This window comes from Toxorhynchites rutilus, chromosome 3, assembly GCF_029784135.1.
Source record: "Toxorhynchites rutilus septentrionalis strain SRP chromosome 3, ASM2978413v1, whole genome shotgun sequence".
Taxonomy (NCBI): Eukaryota; Metazoa; Arthropoda; class Insecta; order Diptera; family Culicidae; genus Toxorhynchites; species Toxorhynchites rutilus.
This window is the reverse complement of record NC_073746.1, coordinates 207075070-207092762: the sequence shown is the minus strand read 5'-3', so window position 1 is coordinate 207092762 and position 17693 is coordinate 207075070. Positions and strand designations below refer to the sequence as shown.

Sequence of the window (17693 nt, the reverse complement as noted above, 5' to 3'; positions counted from 1 at the left end):
TGGACAAGTCAAGGGGGCTAGGGGTCATGAAAATGTCCACGCTTGTCCACGGTGAGGGAGAGAGGGTATAGATTACATCCACATGGACACTAATTAGTATTTTGGAAAAATATATATATATCTGTATTCAACAATATATGAAATTCCTGCATTTCCAGGCAATTTATCCGTATTTCTAAATATAAGGCAGTCTGATAGTACTGCGCGGTGGAAATTTCATAGTTTCATTGTGATTATCGATTAGAATTGAGACGCTTCTATCAGCAGGATTCAAACGTCACCAAAGCATGTTGGAATGTTGTAGTATTGAAAATACACGACATTGTTTTCGATGTTTCGATTCAGCTTCCGCTGTCAATGTTAAAACCTTTTCGTTTATGTTTTTTAAGAACTCGAACAACAAATTCTTTCACGGGAACCGTATCTTTAGAAAAGTCTCACTAGCAGCGATGCTTCGTTGAATTGTAATATTTTCTGGAATGCGCATCTAGTTATTAAGTTGTTCAGCAAGTGCGTGTGCGCAATTGATGATAATCGAATCGAGACGCGGGTTGAGAACAATCCTCGGTATACGACACATCAATTAGCAGGTTCCTTATAAGTATCTATGTTCCTGAGCATCTAATGAAGCTTGTAGCTTGATTACGTAAAACGCTACAATGTATGAGTTCTACACCTTTCGACCGAAAACATTAAATGGATCGCATCAAAAACCCGCTATTAATCTTCGAAGATTTCAGGCCCTGGGCCAAACTGCATGCTAGAAATGAAAAATGAATATCGACTATCGAATTCACCAGCTTCTATCGAACAAAATTGTTTGTTTCTCTCAGCTTTAATTGCATCGTCAAGAAAGCTTTCAGATGGGTATCCAAACATCGCTTGCCAAAGGAAACTATCTAACGTAATCAAATACATATTAACATATATGACTCCAAACATTAAACAATACGTGAGCCCCCTAAAGGTGACCGTACACTGTTTGCCCGGAGGTCAAATATTTGATATTTTTTGATAGATAAGGTTTGATTTGATATTTGAACAAACACTATTTTGTTTACCACTCTTCAATTTTAAACAGTAGTAAACAATATCAAACACCGAACATGGAAAAAAATCAACTGAAATATCCAAGGTAACCTAACCATGTACCGACAGGTTCGAAGAACAGACTGAAAAAATATTTTAGGGATCCAATAATTGAATATTTGCTTGTCGTGTTTTGTGTAGAATATATTTGATCAGTACACGTTGAACAAATTTTATCTGTCAAAAAGAATCAAATATTTGGCTTCGGTCAAACAGTGTATGAGCACCCTAAGTACGAGCCCTGTTTTATGCTGCCTACGCTCAATTTGCATTGGATGGGAAAGGGTTGCCAGAGCCCCGGTGTTGACTAGAACAATTCTCGCGTAACTTTTGAAAAGGTCCTATGTAACAAATGTAAACAAATCGAGTTAATGGATGCACGCTATTAGTTTTCAATCATTGAATGCATTACAAAAACAATTGTTCACGTATCTATCTTCTTCATCTTTTTATCGCCGATGCAAAAAATATCCAATGTACAGAATCGGATTTGAAGCGTCCGGCTGTTACTTCAGACGCCTTTTTCCTCCGACGCCCGAAACGTCCGAAGTAACAAAGCAGTCAAAACAATACGAAGTCGTACTTCGGTCGTTTTGAGTTTTTGTTTCTTACAGCTGTTGTTACCGATTTCAATGCAATTCGACCAGTGATAACAATAATAATTCGTCTTTAGAATGAAATGCTGTTATTTGAATTGTTGCTTAGAAGTTAGTTTCAAATTTTTGTCGTGCAACGTAATATGTCCAATGTGCAAATGCGGGCAGACAAAACGTCCAATGTAACATCGCTCCTAGTCTTCAACTTTAATCTTAAATCACGGAACAACAGTTACGATTGGTTTTTCAGAGTTATTCTTGACTGCTAGTGGTGAAAGTAGCGATAAAGATCGGAAGCTTTTAAGACAATTCGCGGAATTATGTTTGGGACTTCAACTTCGTTTTTCTCGAGTTGACGAAAATGTTACATTGGACCTTCAAAATCAGCAATTAGCAAATCAGTTACAAAATCAGCAATTAGCAGCACAGCAGAGACCGTCATCGGGTATGAACAACGAGGACAACGGAACGAATGGTTTGACGACGAGTGCCGAGCGCTCCTGAACGAGAAGGATGCAGCACGCGCAGCCATGCTGCAACGAGCGACTCGACAAAACGTGGAACGATACAGACTGAAACGAAGGCAGCAAACACATCTCTTTCGGGAAAAAAAGCGCCGCCTAGAAGAGAAAGAGTGTGAGGAGATGGAGCTGCTTTGTCGTTCTCGAGAATCGCGGAAGTTCTTCAAGAAACTAAACGCCTCGCACAAAGGCTTTGTGCCGCGGGCCGAAATGTGCAGAAACTAGGAAGGAGGCATCTTGACGAACGAACGCGAGGTGATCGAAAGGTGGAGGCAGCACTACGATGAACACATGAACAGCGCGCAGACAGGAGACCTAGACGGCGTTGAGGAGGACTACACCGGTGCAATGAACAACGACGACGTACCACCCCCGACGATGGGTGAAGTTAAGGAGGCCATTAATCAGCTCAAGAGCCACAAAGCAGCTGGTAAGGATGGCCTCGTAGCGGAGCTCTTCAAGGGAGGGCCGAGAAAACTTGTAGAGTGTATGCACCGGTTGATAGTCAGGATCTGGGACACAGAACAGCTACCGGATGAGTGGAAGGACGGGGTAATCTGCCCCATCTATAAAAAAGGCGACAAGTTGGATTGTGGGAACTATCGGGCCATCACAATCCTGAATGGTGCCTACAAAATTTTGTCTCAGATCCTCTTCCACCGCCTATCGCCGATAGTAAGTAGATTTGTGGGAAGTTATCAGGCCGGATTCATGCCCGGTTGCTCGACGACGGACCAGATTTTTACACTGCGGCAGATCCTCCAAAAGTGCCGCGAGTATCAGGTCCCTACACACCACATCTTCGTCGACTTCAAGGCCGCATATGATACAATCGACCGACGACAGCTATGGAGGATCATGGACGAACACGGCTCTCCCCGAAAGCTGACAAGACTGATTCAGGCAACGATGAACGGTGTGCGGTGCAGTGTGCGGATCTCAGGTGAGCTGTCGGAATCATTTGAGACTCACAGGGGACTTCGCCAAGGCGATGGAATCTCCTGTCTGCTCTTCAACGTGGCGCTGGAAGGTGTTATGCGGAGAGCGGGCTTCAACATGCGGGGCACGATTTTCAACAAGTCTAGTCAGTTTATCTGCTTCGCTGACGACGTGGACATAATCGGAAGAACACATGCGACGGTAGCCGACTTGTATACCCGACTGAAACACGAAGCAGGGCTGATTGGGCTTGGGATCAATGCGTCTAAGACTAAATACATGCTAGCAGGAGGGACTGATCGCAACAGAGTTCTTCTTGGTAGTAGTGTTGTGATCGACGGCGACGAGCTCGAGGTGGTAGAGGAGTTTGTCTACCTTGGCTCGTTGATAACAACTGACAACAACAACAGCCGTGAAATTCGAAGACGCATTGTCAATGGAAGTCGAGCCTACTATGGGCTCCGCAAATCCTTGAGGTCCAACAAACTCCGACCCCGTACGAAGTGTACCATATACAAATCCCAAATTCGACCGGTTGTTCTCTATGGGCACGAAGCATGGACAATGCTTGAAGAGGACTCACAATGGGCAGGGCATGTTGCAAGATTGCCGGACAGCAGCCCTGCAAAGATGGTGTTCGCATCGAATCCGGTAGGAACAAGAAGGAGAGAAGCCCAGCGAGCGAGGTGGTTGGACCAGGTGGAGCAGGACTTGGCAAGAATCGGTGCAGCCGGGAGTTGGAGAACTGCAGCCATGGATCGGGATTATGGGCGAAAAATTGTGAAGAAGATCTAATCTCTCAATGGGATGTAGTATCATTATAAATAAAAAAACATTGGACCTTTTCAAAAGTTATGCGAGAATTCATCAGACATCCTCGCTCTCAATGCTTGTCAATTCACTTTCTGTTGACGGCGACTGCCGAAGTAGACCATTCTGTTGTAAAGTTTGTAAGGCGTCTCTCATAAAAGTATTGGTCCTTATTGGCGAAAAACTCTGGCAATCGACTTTTATAATCTTCTCTTTGTCCCAAATTCTTATCACTTAGGAAGATTTTCAATACGATAAAAAGGTGGTAATTGCTTGGTGACATGTTCGGACTATATGGTGGATGCATTAAAATATCTCAATCAAGCTCTCGGTGTTTCTGACGAGTCACTATAGAAATGGGTGGCCTTGCATATTCCTGATGGAACATAACACCCCTTCTGTTGACCAATTCTGGACGTTTAAGGTCAATTACCAGCTTCAAACGGTCTAGTTGTTGACAGTAGAGATCTGGATTTAGTGTATTGGACTAAACAATTTTTTTTAAATTTAAAAATAAAAAAACTGGGTGGGTTATATCTATGATATAACCGCAAGATTGACGTGGGACTACCTTGGCTTAGCAATCATTTGTTTGTATTTATTAAATTTTTGATTGAATGAAAAAAATTCCGAATTCAATGTGCTTGGGAAACACATTTCAGCCGGAACAAAAATGCCCTCGACTTACATGTGTTTGTAATGCCAATTTCCCTACGCTCCTTGTATTTAAAGTCTGTGTTAGGGAATCATATTTCAATCGAAACAAAAATACCCCCTTGCATGTATTTGTAATGCCAATTTCCCCACGCTCCATGAATTTGAAGTCTATGTTACGGGAACATATTTCAGTCGGAACAAAAATGCACCCGACTTACATGTATTTGCTATGCCAATTTCCCCACGCTCCATGGATTTGAAGTCTGTGTTAGGGAAACACATTACAGTCTGAAAAAAATAACCCCGGCTTTCATGTATTTGCAATGCGATTCCTCAAACGCTGCTTGGTTTTGAAATCTGTGTTAGGGAACACATATCGGTGAGAACAAAAGTCCCCATACTTTTATGTATTTGGAATGCTGATTTCCCCAAGGCTGCTTGGTTTTGATGGCTGTGTTGGGGAATCCGTAAATCGGGCCAATCAAAACGAGGCAGTTAGGGCGTTTAGATAACGCTTAACATTTTACAGTTATTCATTTGTTTATCTAATGAAAATCGACATTTTATTAATTGCAATAGAAGCGTAGAAATATTCCCTATCAATTGATGCAAACATCTTCCCGATCCAGTAAGAAATGTTCGAGTTATAAGCATTCGGAATCTTTCATTTTTTCTTGCATGCTCTGTGTTTAGGTTTTCATTTTACCCCCCATATACTCCGGTTAGACGTAGTCCCACGTCAAAAAATTGTACATATTTAACTGTTACAGTATTGTCACGTTCATGTCGTTCATATAATCACATGGAGCAACTACATGAACCTAGCGTGTGACACCACCTTCTACTTCAATTCAGCTCATTCATTAGTTGCGTTAAACATGGCAACGCCAAGCTTTTTCTCGTGTACTATGACCATTCATGACGAGATGGCTCACGTAACTGTCTTTGGAATAAACTCCGATAGCATACCTCTTTCTATCCAGCGAAGGCCTCTGTATGGCCATAGGTTGAAATTTCCAACTCATCACTAATCACCACACTGGTAAAGGTAGGTTTAGAGGTCCCGTGAACGTGAACGCGGACAAACGCTTTTTTGTTAATAATTCATCAGTCCATATATAAAACGCGAGGAAAACATCTTGAAACGATAGGAAGAAACATTTTCTAGTTGAAAAACATGTTTAAACACAATTCATATTGATAAAAGTGGATTGATTCAATATTTCACAACGATTCTGAATTTCAACCGTGGAATCGAGATGTGGGTGAACCCTTCGGAACCTAGTATACCATTTCTTGCATGTATTAACATTAACAACTGGCCTTGAATTGACTCAGCGATCGAGATGACATGCTGCTACTTATTCATACTCAGCGGGCTTAAAGCTACGTGAGGTGTTGGCAGTAGTTGAAGAGCCATCTGACTTGTCTTCAATTTTCGACTAGTAATCGTTCTAGAACTAGAACGACTAGAACGTTCTGTGTTCGTTCAATCATTCCGTTCCTCTGTTTGTTTTTGTACCTTTTTACTAATTCGCATCCCACGAGTCGCTAGTGAAATAACGGACCACTGTGTCATTTCCGAATCAATTGTTTTATTATCCAAATAAACATAAAAACATCTTAGAAGCGCATGCCCGCAGATGCCAACAAAAGTTATAAACACAGTTATAAATTTATAATATAACATGGCGGAATGTGTTCCTATTCCTATAATTTATCTTATACAGCCGGTGTCGAAGATAGGAGTACAAACATCACCCACAGGTGTAATATTGCAACATAAACAATGACTAATATTCGAATCAGGGGATAGCGTCTCATGAATGTTCCCAATCGTATTCCAACCGAATCAAGAGATGAATACGCTCGCTTCACTCTTCTGGCCACATTGTTATCGAAAGGATTTTCAACCATAAAATTCGGCAATTGTGATTTTGCTGCAAAAATAAGCTTCTTATTATGAGGAATCGCGGGCAAATGGAACTTCTTACCATCATCGGTTTCATTACAGCTCAAATAAGACGCCCTTTGTTGACGAATTTGTGTCACAGTACTTCGATACTGAGCCTGCAAATATTCACTAGAGTTAAGTCACGAAAAAAAACAGTCTGTAGAAGGCCATTTACATCTAATTTTTCCAATTGAAGCCGCAATGCATTCCGTTCGGCTGTTACGGATTCCATAGAAGACTGTTTTTGTACCAACGATTGGGTAAGCGAATTTAGTCGTAGCTCTAAATCTGACGATGAACTGGTTGAACTATCCTTGATCCTGTTGCGCAGTTTTGCAACCTCTGTTTCTCTAATGAATATGTAAAATTAATTTATTATTATTATAGAAAAAAAATCAAAAGCACATGGCATCCGCATGTTTATGAAACTTACCTTTCATGAAGCTTAAGAGCAAACGCTGTCTTTTGTTTGGCCAATTCCTCACGGGTAGACATCAGTTCTCTCTGTTTGATATTTAGATCATCTTCCAGCTGAAGCAACTTGGTTACTTTAACGTTGAGCTGCACTAGAAGCTCATCGTTTCTGGTCTCTAAAGCCGAAGCTGATTTTTTAAATTTACTCTCCATATCTTCCCATAACATTTTCGATTGTTCGTATCTATCTTTCAGGGCGGACAGTTCTTCTTCCATGTTGATTCGTTCGTTTTTCATCTGCTCCAACTCTATTAGCATTATTTGTTCGGAATTACTGTTTTCATTAGAATCATGTCCATCAGCATTTGTGGATAACTTTTGTTTCAATTGTTCAATAATATTCTCTTTGAGTTGAAGTGTAGCATGAGCTCTCACTCGATACTGTTGAAGCTCTACGGTAGCATTTTTGGTCTCCAATTGAGACATCTCAAGTTTTTGATTCAATACATGTTCATTTTGAATGTGTTTCGAGATTATGGATTCCAATTCTGGAATAGACTTCATATATTTTGCATTGGACTCTTCAACTGACAAACATTTGATACGCAGCTCATTGTTTTCATCGACTAAGTGTTGGTAAAGTGATTCAAGTTCTTTCAATCTAGATTCTGCATTACGGCATTCTCCACTATTCACCTCAATTTTCATTTCATCTCTTTCCGTTTTAATTTCTTCAAGCAGAAGTTGAGCCGCCGCTATTTCTTCGCTTATCGAATGGTCCGAGTTTGAAACACAGTTGTTCTCTGTAATATGCATTGGAGTTCCTTCAATTTCATCAGTTTTGGAATCAATCGAACACCTGCGTGATGAATATTGTTTGTCTGATGATTTCGGAAGTCCTTCCTCCACATCAGCATCGGTGATGACAATTCGATCATTTTGGGATGCAGGATCTGGTCTTTTCAATTTTTTAGGCGATTTGACTGCTAATGATAACGATTTAGTTGAATTTGATTTTATCGGGACTTGTAGAACAGTAGTATTTCGGTATTCAAATTTTGGTCCTGCATTTGTACTAACTTCCAACAATGGTTCTATGAGTTCCACATCACCATTTTCCGACGATTGACGATTCTGAATTTGGAGAACTGTTGCCGCGTTACGGTCGATTTTTGTTAGAATATTTTCCGCCTTCCCAGCGAGATCTTGTAACCACGACATTATTCAATTTATTTTTGGTTGTTCTTCAAAATTTAAAAAAAAGATGTTTACACTCTCTTCATGATCTGCTATGTAAACAAACATGTTTTGCTGAATTTAGGCATTGAGTGATAGAATCTTCCATGCGATTATAGCGCTATAATGTGTTGAATAGCTTTACTACGAAATTTATTCTTTTCCAAGACGTTGTACTATAGGTGGACCGCAATGTCAAAATTGCTGTTCGGCCATTGCTCATGAAAAAACAAAATTTTTACAAAACGAATCGTATCTTTTGGTGACAACCCAGCAAACATTAAATCGCATAACAAGCGTATATATAACATCATATGCCCTAAAATTTGGTTGGCATATAATGCGCCTAACTGGCATATGCATGCAAAAGTGGAGGCCATATACATACATGGCAAATGCCTACCGAATTTGTTTGGATGAATATGCAACTTTGACCGGCTATAATAGCGATTATGTTGAAATTGAATTTCGATCTAATATGAATATATTCATGAATTGTCAAAGCACCAAATACGACTTTTGCCATACTCATATACGATTTATTACAGAAAAAAAGAAAAAAAACAAATGGCGCAAAATATTTTCGTGAAATGTTTATTATAGCCTCATGAATCGCCATTTTTATATATGAGTATTTATGTTTGTAGAAATAATAATTGTTTGATTGACTTGTGGTGGGAGTGGAATATGAATGTTTAAAATGGCACAGATTGATGTTTGGTGAAAACTGCTCCGATGTAGGTTCGAACTCCGGTCGTCTGGATTATCATCCACCAGCTATCTCGCGCGGCTATCTGAAATTTAATTCAACAGCGGTTAAAACTTTCGAGTGCATCAGAATTTCATTGACATTTCAATATGATGTAATATGTTCTTTATTAGGATCTAATATGATTTACTGTTTCATGATTTTCTTCAGCATGCAACACGATTTACTACAGTACTAAATCGATTTAAATTATACACTTATACGACACACAAACTGCATCAGCGTAATATACGCATATGATGCGGATTAAATATATTTTACGACAATGTACATCATAAAATTGATGATTATTATACCGCATTGCGACTTAATTTGATAATGGTATATAAAATCGAGTTTTTACATTTTATGCGATTTCAAATATACACGATACATACTTTGATTGATATTATATGCGATTATGATTTATTCGGATTTCTTGTAAGACTTGGCACGTGCAAAATTATACGATATAATGTTTGCTGGGAAATGCATTCGTTGGCAAAATAGTTGCTCGCGCTTTACTGTCGAATCATAACAGTGCAGAAGGATGTTTTTAGTATATCTTTTCGCTTTTAGCTACGCAATCAATGCCTTTCTTTTCAAGCAAAAAGTACTTCTGCTTGGCTACCATCGGCAGGGAAAAGAGCACTATCAGCGTCGGCGATGGTGACAAGAAATAACACTGATTGTGGCTCCACTGATTTCGCTCAGGGAGGAGGAGAATACTGTGCATATACCGGGAAGGAGATTACCAGATCCAGAAGATACGAAAAGGGCCGTTACAAGTAATTGGCTAGAGCAAAAGGAGGTTGTGCACTATTTTTCGCGAATATATATTTGCTTATTTTTTCCTTCAGTTATTTTTATCAGCGAGTTGATATGAAACCATAACCACACATCCAAACAAAAATTAAATAATTCTGAAAGTTACGTCTCGCTTCTCGTCTCACGTCATGTCCTGAAAGTGTCAATTGGCGATCTAATACTTATGACAGACATACAGCTGTACTTGCGTTGTACTTCGAAAATTGTATGTCTGTCACCATGTACAGCGCTAGAACCATGCAAGCAACTCGGTACAATCGCTGTACCTGTACCGACCTGTTTTACCGCTGTACATGGCTACAGTTGTACTGTGCGCAGCGCCATAGACGGTTAGTGGTGAGTAGCATGAACAAGCAGAATCAAATCACTTGATAAACGTTCTTTTAATTGACTTTCTCTTAAGTTAATAACTCAGATTGGAAACTTGTTTGTTGTGTTTGATAGTTTAGACACTAAATAAAAACCTTTTTCATTGAAATATGTGGTGGAAATTGGAAAAATATCTGATTGTCAGTTTGATATACGGTACAATGTACAACCAAGGTATGTCTGTCATGGTACGATGGTACCTGTACAACGCTGTACACGTACAACGCAAGTACAGCTGTATGTCTGTCCCTGGTATAACGCAAAACGTAAACGATCGGTGAGACATCTGGATTTTGTTTTAGAACTAAGAAAATGATGCTTATGTAATCTAAAACTCAAAAACAAATCACGTATATTTTACTTCCGGGCTTTCCAAGGTAGTTCTCACATGCAGAAATCGTGCATTTTTCTACTTGTGTTTGATTGTGCTCTCGAATTTCGTTCTTTAATTCAACCATTGTCAACATTTTTATAGTTTTCACTACTGAAAGAGATAAATAAATAACATGTTATATATAAAATTGCGCAGAATAAAATTTCTTATAAACTCATCGCAATCAAATAATATTTTATGATTATAACATTGTAATTTATGGAAAGAACTACAAACCGTGGCAAAATTTAAAACCATCATCACTTTCACCGCAGCGCCGCCTAGATGTGTACGTTATACCATGGACAGACATACAGCTGTACTGGCGTTGTACGAGTACAGCGTTGTACAGGTACCACGGTAGCATGACACACATACTTTGGTTCTATATTTTACCGCATGTCAAACTGACAATCAAAAATTTGACCAATTTTGACGTAGGACTACGTCTAACCGGAAGATATAGGGGGTGAAATGGAAATCTAGGCACTGAACAAGTAGGAAAAAATGCAAGATTTGGAACGCTTATAACTCGAGCATTTCTCAATAGATCGCAAACGTTTTTGCATCAATTGATAGGAAATATATCTACGCATCTATTATAACGTATAACATTTCATTTTTCTTGAGATAAATAATTGAATAATTGTGAAATATCAAGCATTGTCAAAATGCACTATGTGCCCATTTTTGATTGGTCCATTTTGTGCTCCTCAAATCGTACCGACCAAAACGGGCAACCAGAGCGGCAGCGAAATAAAATGAAGCACGATTGGAAAGGAAAAAGAAAAAAATGAACGAAACATTGGTCGCAGTCTCACACATGAGTAATTCTCGAGCCAGCCAGTCAGCTTAAAAATCCCCGCTCCGCTGCCGTAACGATCATTCTCATTCAAACTGTTCACCACATCGGTTCGCATTACAACACATCAACAAACCAACCCAAGCCGCCATGTCTGGACATGGTAAAGAAGGAAAAGTGAAGGGAAAGGCAAAATCCCGCTCGAACCGTGTTGATCTGGAGTACCCCGCAAGGGTAGCTAGGCCGAGCGCGTTAGTACCAGTGCACCAGTCCACCTAGCCGGCGTTATATAGTTTCGGCCGCCGAAGTGATCGAGTTAGCTGGCAAAGCTGCTCGCGACGATAATAAAACCCGCATTCGGAACAGAACACATTCGGTTCGGTGGACATCAAGACAACAGGCAGTTGCAGCGAGTGGCGAGTGGCAAACGCAATCGCAAAACGGCATCAGGTAGCAGAAGAAAAAAGTTTGTTCTTTATACAAACTGCTTTGGTGGCAAATCCAGAACAAGGCGGTCGAGGGCGTTCGAAATGGTTTTTTTTCAAAACCACGAGTACTAAGTTTTCTACATTGGAACCATTCCATAAAACAAGGCGCTTTTCAGGGCCATTAAACCTTCCAAAAAAGAGTTTAGGAAATACAGTTCAATGCTTTCTAAAACATTATCCAAAATAATAATAAAACACAAATTGATTTTTTCATCATTTGTTTGCCAGGATCTGATGAGTATGTGAATTTGGCAGTTGTTCTGAGCTTATTGATTTTCACCAATTCTTAAATTGCTTCGAGATTGAAAGTACAGTAATTTACACTTATCTCGACATTTAGCTAATTGGACGGACCTGCAATGCGACATATTTAGTCGGACATTTTTGTAAACATAGAGTTCGGGGTCCAAATTATTACCCCACATTGAAAGTCGACACTGTACCACTGTCATCGCAAATGTTCAATTACAGGTTAAAATTACCTCCAATCCGATACTGAGTGGTGGTAATGCGACGCCATTGAATGTAATTTACTGTAAAATATGTCACAAGCTGGATGGGAAGAAATTTTCCAACTGTGAAAGCTGTGGCGAGTGGCAAATGCAATCGCTAAACAGAAAGGTTTAGCCGAACAAGATGGGGATATCGAGTGATAACAAAACAAAAAACTCTTTTGATTGAAGATAATTTTGTGATCCTGAAAAGGACCCTTTTTAGCCTGCATGTGAATCCAACGAGCGAACAAATCGTAATGAATGTATTTTTTTGTCATCACTCCCTTTTAACGCTCATTCGTTCGTCTCGTTGGACTCGCCCCTCTGGCTGAGTCTGCCGATTTGTCTCTATCCTGTGAGTGTGTACCGCTAGAGTATAAAACACGCGGACCCCAAAAAAATATCTTATTTTCTTTCAAACCGTAAACCCGTGTGGTTGTACGGCATCGGCATCATGGACGTAACAAAGAAGGACAAGTTAAGGGAAAGGCAAAGTCTCACTCGAACCGTGCAGGTCTCCAGTTCCCTGTTGGTCGCATTCACTGATTGCTCCGCAAGGGTAACTAGGCCGAACGGATTGTTGCCGGAGCACCAGTATACCTAACAGCGAATCTAGATTTTCGGCCGTCGGAGTGCTCGAGTTGGCTTGCAAAGCTGCTCACGACAATCAGAAAACCCGCATCAAGAACAGAGCAGCTTCGGTTCGGCGCTCATCAAGGCAACAATTAGTTTCAGTGAGTGGCAAAGTGTTTCTCCGGCACGTCGCATTAAATGTAATTTACTGAACAACATGTCACAAGCTGGATGGGAAGAAATTTTCCAACTGTGAAAGCTATGACGAGTAGCAAACGCAATAGCTAAACAGGAAGGTTTCACCGAACAAGATGGGAATATCGAGTGATAACAAAAACACAACACCAAAGGTTCTTTTCAGAACCATCAACATATTTATAAAGAGTAAACAGTAAACTAATCCATTTTTCAGGTAGATAGGTAGGTATTCACGTAGGAGAAGAAAATGAAACAATATATTTAAAATATATATTTAACAAAAGCTGTCCCCTTTGTATAGTCCTACGTCACTCCGGTTATGTCCCCGACATTACCCACCCGTCTTTTTACCACATATTTCAATGAAAAATGTTTTAATTTGCCGTCTAAACTATCAAACACAACAAACAAGCTTCCAATCTGAGTTCTTAACTCAAGAGAAAGCCAATGAAAGGAGTGTTTACCAAGTGTTTTGATACAGTTTGTTCATGCTACCCACCACTAACCGTCTATAGCGCTGCGCACAGTACAGCTGTAACTATGTACATCGGTGAAACAGGTCGGTACAGATACAGCGATTGTACCGAGTTGCTTGCATGGTTCTAGCGCTGTACATGGTGACAGACATACAATTTTCGAAGTACAACGGTAGTACAGCTGTATGTCTGTCATAATATCATGGACAGACATACAGCTGTACTAGCGTTGTACGTGTACAGCGTTGTACAGGTACCATCGTACCATGACATACATACTTTGGTTGTACATTGTACCGTACGTCAAACTGACAATCAGAAAATTTTCCAATTTTCACCACATATTTCAATGAAAAAGGTTTTTATTTAGTGTCTATACTATCAAACACAACAAACAAGTTTCCAATCTGAGTTATTAGCTCAAGAGAAAGTCAATAAAAAGGACGTTTACCAAGTGTTTTGATTCGATTTGTTCATGCTACCCATCACTAACCGTCTATGGCGCTGCGCACAGTACAACTGTAGCCATGTACAGTGGTAAAACATCTCGGTACAGATACAGCGATTGTACCGAGTTGCTTGCATGGTTCTAGCGCTGTACATAGTGACAAACATACAATTTTCGAAGTACAGCGCAAGTACAGTTGTATGTCTGTCATAAGTATAAGTATTATATCATGGACAGACATACAGTTGTACTAGCGTTGTACGTGTACAGTGTTGTACAGGTACCATCGTACCATGACAGACATACTTTGGTTGTACATTGTACCGCATGTCAAACTGACAATCAGAATTTTTTCCGATTTTCATTACATATTTCAATGAAAAAGGTTTTTATTTAGCGTTCAAACTATCAAACATAACAAACAAGTTTAAAATCTGAGTTAATAACTCAAGAGAAAGTCAATGAAAAGAACGTTTACCAAGTGTTTTGATCGGTTTGTTCATGATACCCACCACTAACCGTCTATGGCGCTGCGCACAGTACAGCTGTAGCCATGTACAGCGGTAAAATAGGTCGGTACAGGTACAGCGATTGTACCGAGTTGCTTGCATGGTTCTAGCGCTGTACATGGTGACAGACATACAATTTTCGAAGAACAACGCAAGTACAGCTGTATGTCTGTCATAAGTATTATACCAGGGACAGACATACAGCTGTACTTGCGTTGTACGTGTACAGCGTTGTACAGGTACCATCGTAGCATGACATACATACTTTGGTTGTACATTGCACCGCATGTCAAATTGACAATCAGAAATTCGACCAATTTTCACCTCATGTTTCAATGAAAAAGTTTTTTATTTAGCGTCTGAACTATCAAACACAACAAACAAGTTTCCAATCTGAGTTATTAACTCAAGAGAAAGTTAATGAAAATAATATTTACCAAGTGTTTTGATTCAGTTTGTTCATGCTACCCACCACTAACCGTTTGTGGCGCTGCGCACCGTACAACTGTAGTCATGTACAACGGTGAAACAGGTCGGTACAGATACAGCGATTGTACCGAGTTGCTTGCATGATTCTAGCGCTGTACATGGTGACAGACATACATTTTTCGAAGTACAGCGCAAGTACCAGCCGTATGGCACCCGCCATGTTTTTGATGCCAACATCTCACACGTCAGAAGTATTTGTTTTCTTCAAAACAGCGATCCGCGTTAACGGCGGTGAGCTTCGTTTACTAGTTTAGGGGAGCGTCAAAGAACAGCTGATTTTCAGTCGGAGTGAACGTTTTCAAAATTAAAATTATGAATGAAAATTAGCTTTTCCCTATCAAATTAGTATTCTGTTTGAATTAAAAACATTTTTGTTTGCAGGTGGGGAAAAAGTCTCATACGAAAATTGGTTATGAAGACAACTTTATATTATAGAGAAAAAAATCAGCAACAATTTTGGAATTGTATAACCATATGGATGAATGAAAGTCAGAAATACGTGTTTCTAATAATTAAATAACATAATGTGAAAATTTTCATTCAAATTTTAAAATTTGAAAACCGACTCCGTGTCTTCTAATCTGGTAGAGATCACACTAACGACTTTGGGACCCAAATTATGGCTCTAACTTGAAGTCGCCACCAGACGTCGACATCATCGCGAATTACCAATTTACCACCATCTGACATATCGTGATGTCGATGATGAACTTTTAAGCGGACCTTACACGGTCAACTTTATTGACAATATGATGACATTTGAGAGCATAATGACAACTGAACATGGCCGACGACGCAGAAATCCGGATTTTCTGATTTTCGAGCATCAATATCGTGACATTTCATATAGATGCATGATGTTGACGTTTTACCTCACGGACTTCCAGACTGAGTTGCCAGATATGCAAGCGCACATTTAATTTTTGTTAGTCTTTTTTGCGATTGCAATTAAAATTTATAAACTACTGAAATTGTAGGTATCATAAATGGAAGCTTTTGGTTTGGAAAACCGATACTTTGAATAGCAAAATACGATACTTTTCACGATACAAATCAAAACTTCAAAGTAAACTGACAATGTGATGGTGAGAGAGTGGATGAAACTTAACAACGTTTTAGGAATTTTTTAACGTTGAACTCGGTCATTCTTTGCGCTAGTGAGCGGGTTGTGTGTTTCTTCACACTCCGCTATAAAATTTGGAGAATGAGAAGATCTGGGGAAATCACAGATGAAAAAACATCATGTGTTAATTCAAGCTACAGTAGAATCCCGATTCTCCGCGGAATAGTCGGGCAAACTCACCGCGATTAACGAATATCGCGATGACCCATTAAAGGACAAAAAAATGCAAACACGAAAAGAGATGTTTCAACATAAAAACTATGTTCTATCAATACAAAAATCAATCAACTATCCACCTATAAGGTCGTGTACACCAGTGGCTAAATAATGTAAAAGCCATGACCACAACAAAAGAGCATGGGCCTACCACTCACTAACAAATTCCGGAAAGGCCTATTGATTTACTATGGAACTCGCAGTCACGAATAATCCGCAGGGCGGATCACCCGCTCGATGATAATCGGGGTTCTACTGTCATAGTCTCATTTATGGAATATAAACATTTGCTTGCAGATAAAATAACTTGCATATATTTTCGCAAACTAAAATAATCTGGCATCTCTGAAACTGAAAGGAACAGTCTGTATTTGTGAAACGAGTATTATGATGTATTTTTGAGAAGAAAAACCGAATTCTAAAGTGTAAATTATGAACGAAAATTAACTTTTACGAATCAAATTAGTATTCTATGTGAATGCAAATCACTTTTTTTTCTGCAAGTGGTGAGAAAATCCCATACAAAAATTATGTCTGAAATTGACGTTATATTATAATAATACTGTTTAGTAGGAATATCTGAAAATTCAGAGGAAGTAGGTTAAGTTAAGGTTAGGACTACGCGCTTCAACTTATTAAATATTACTAAGTAGATATTTTCATTCAAATTTTACCAATTGAAAATTGCCTTTTAGCCTTCTAATCTGATAGAGAATAGTTTGGATCCCAAACTCGAATGTCGCCACTAGCCATCGCGGATATTTTCGTTGTCTCGGGTTGAGGGCGATATTGACCGTGTAAGGTGGAAAAATATTGATTGAGGTTAGATCAGATGTTGAAAGCCTAGCTGTCACGATATTGAAGACACTTATTGTCAATCCGGTTGATCGTGTAAGGTGCCCATTACAGCAGAGGGATAGTGAGATAGGCGGTGACGGTAGGTAGAGTGAGATAGCGATAATCGTGTCATACACCTGGCAAGTACAGCTGTATGTCTGTCATAAGTATTAGATCGCCAATAACGAAACACCTATCGTTCAGCATCTTGTTCTTTTCAAATATGACAACCTGCACACACAATTGAAGTTAAGTGAAAGCGTTCTAATAATTCTCATAATTGAGGGGCTCAGAAGGAAAGCGGTGTAAGTGACTTGATCGATTTCTCTTCATCGACTTTTTCTTTAGTTGATAACTCAACTGCAAAAATGTTCCAATTTGAGTTTGCTATAGAATCCGATAGATGAGGTTCTGACCTATCTTCCACATTGTCAAATACAGCTGGAAATGTGTATGCAGCTAAGTTATGACCAAATGAGAGAGTCGATGTAGAGAAATCGATGATG

The 17693-nt window shown here is 39.5% G+C and overlaps 1 protein-coding gene across 1 annotated transcript; it reads right to left on the bottom strand.

Annotated features, from left to right (window-relative positions):
- Positions 1-6187: 6187 nt before the first annotated feature.
- LOC129776683 (golgin-84) lies at positions 6188-8291 on the bottom strand. The gene is made up of 4 exons (XM_055782476.1): positions 7000-8291; positions 6742-6916; positions 6607-6682; positions 6188-6552 (listed from the first exon to the last, which is right to left on the bottom strand). The coding sequence occupies exons 1-4, from the start codon at positions 8199-8201 to the stop codon at positions 6335-6337; spliced, it is 1671 nt and encodes a 556-aa protein (XP_055638451.1). The 5' UTR covers positions 8202-8291; the 3' UTR covers positions 6188-6334.
- Positions 8292-17693: the final 9402 nt, after the last annotated feature.

Excerpts from the sequence above, each read along its gene's own strand:
- LOC129776683 (XM_055782476.1), bottom strand. The coding sequence starts at position 8,201 with ATGTCGTGGTTACAAGATCTCGCTGGGAAGGCGGAAAATATTCTAACA. Across the intron at positions 6,683-6,741 it reads TTCAATTGGAAAAATTAGAT|GCTCAGTATCGAAGTACTGT; the intron begins GTAAATGGCCTT and ends GAATATTTGCAG. Across the intron at positions 6,553-6,606 it reads CTGTAATGAAACCGATGATG|CAAAATCACAATTGCCGAAT; the intron begins GTAAGAAGTTCC and ends TTATTTTTGCAG.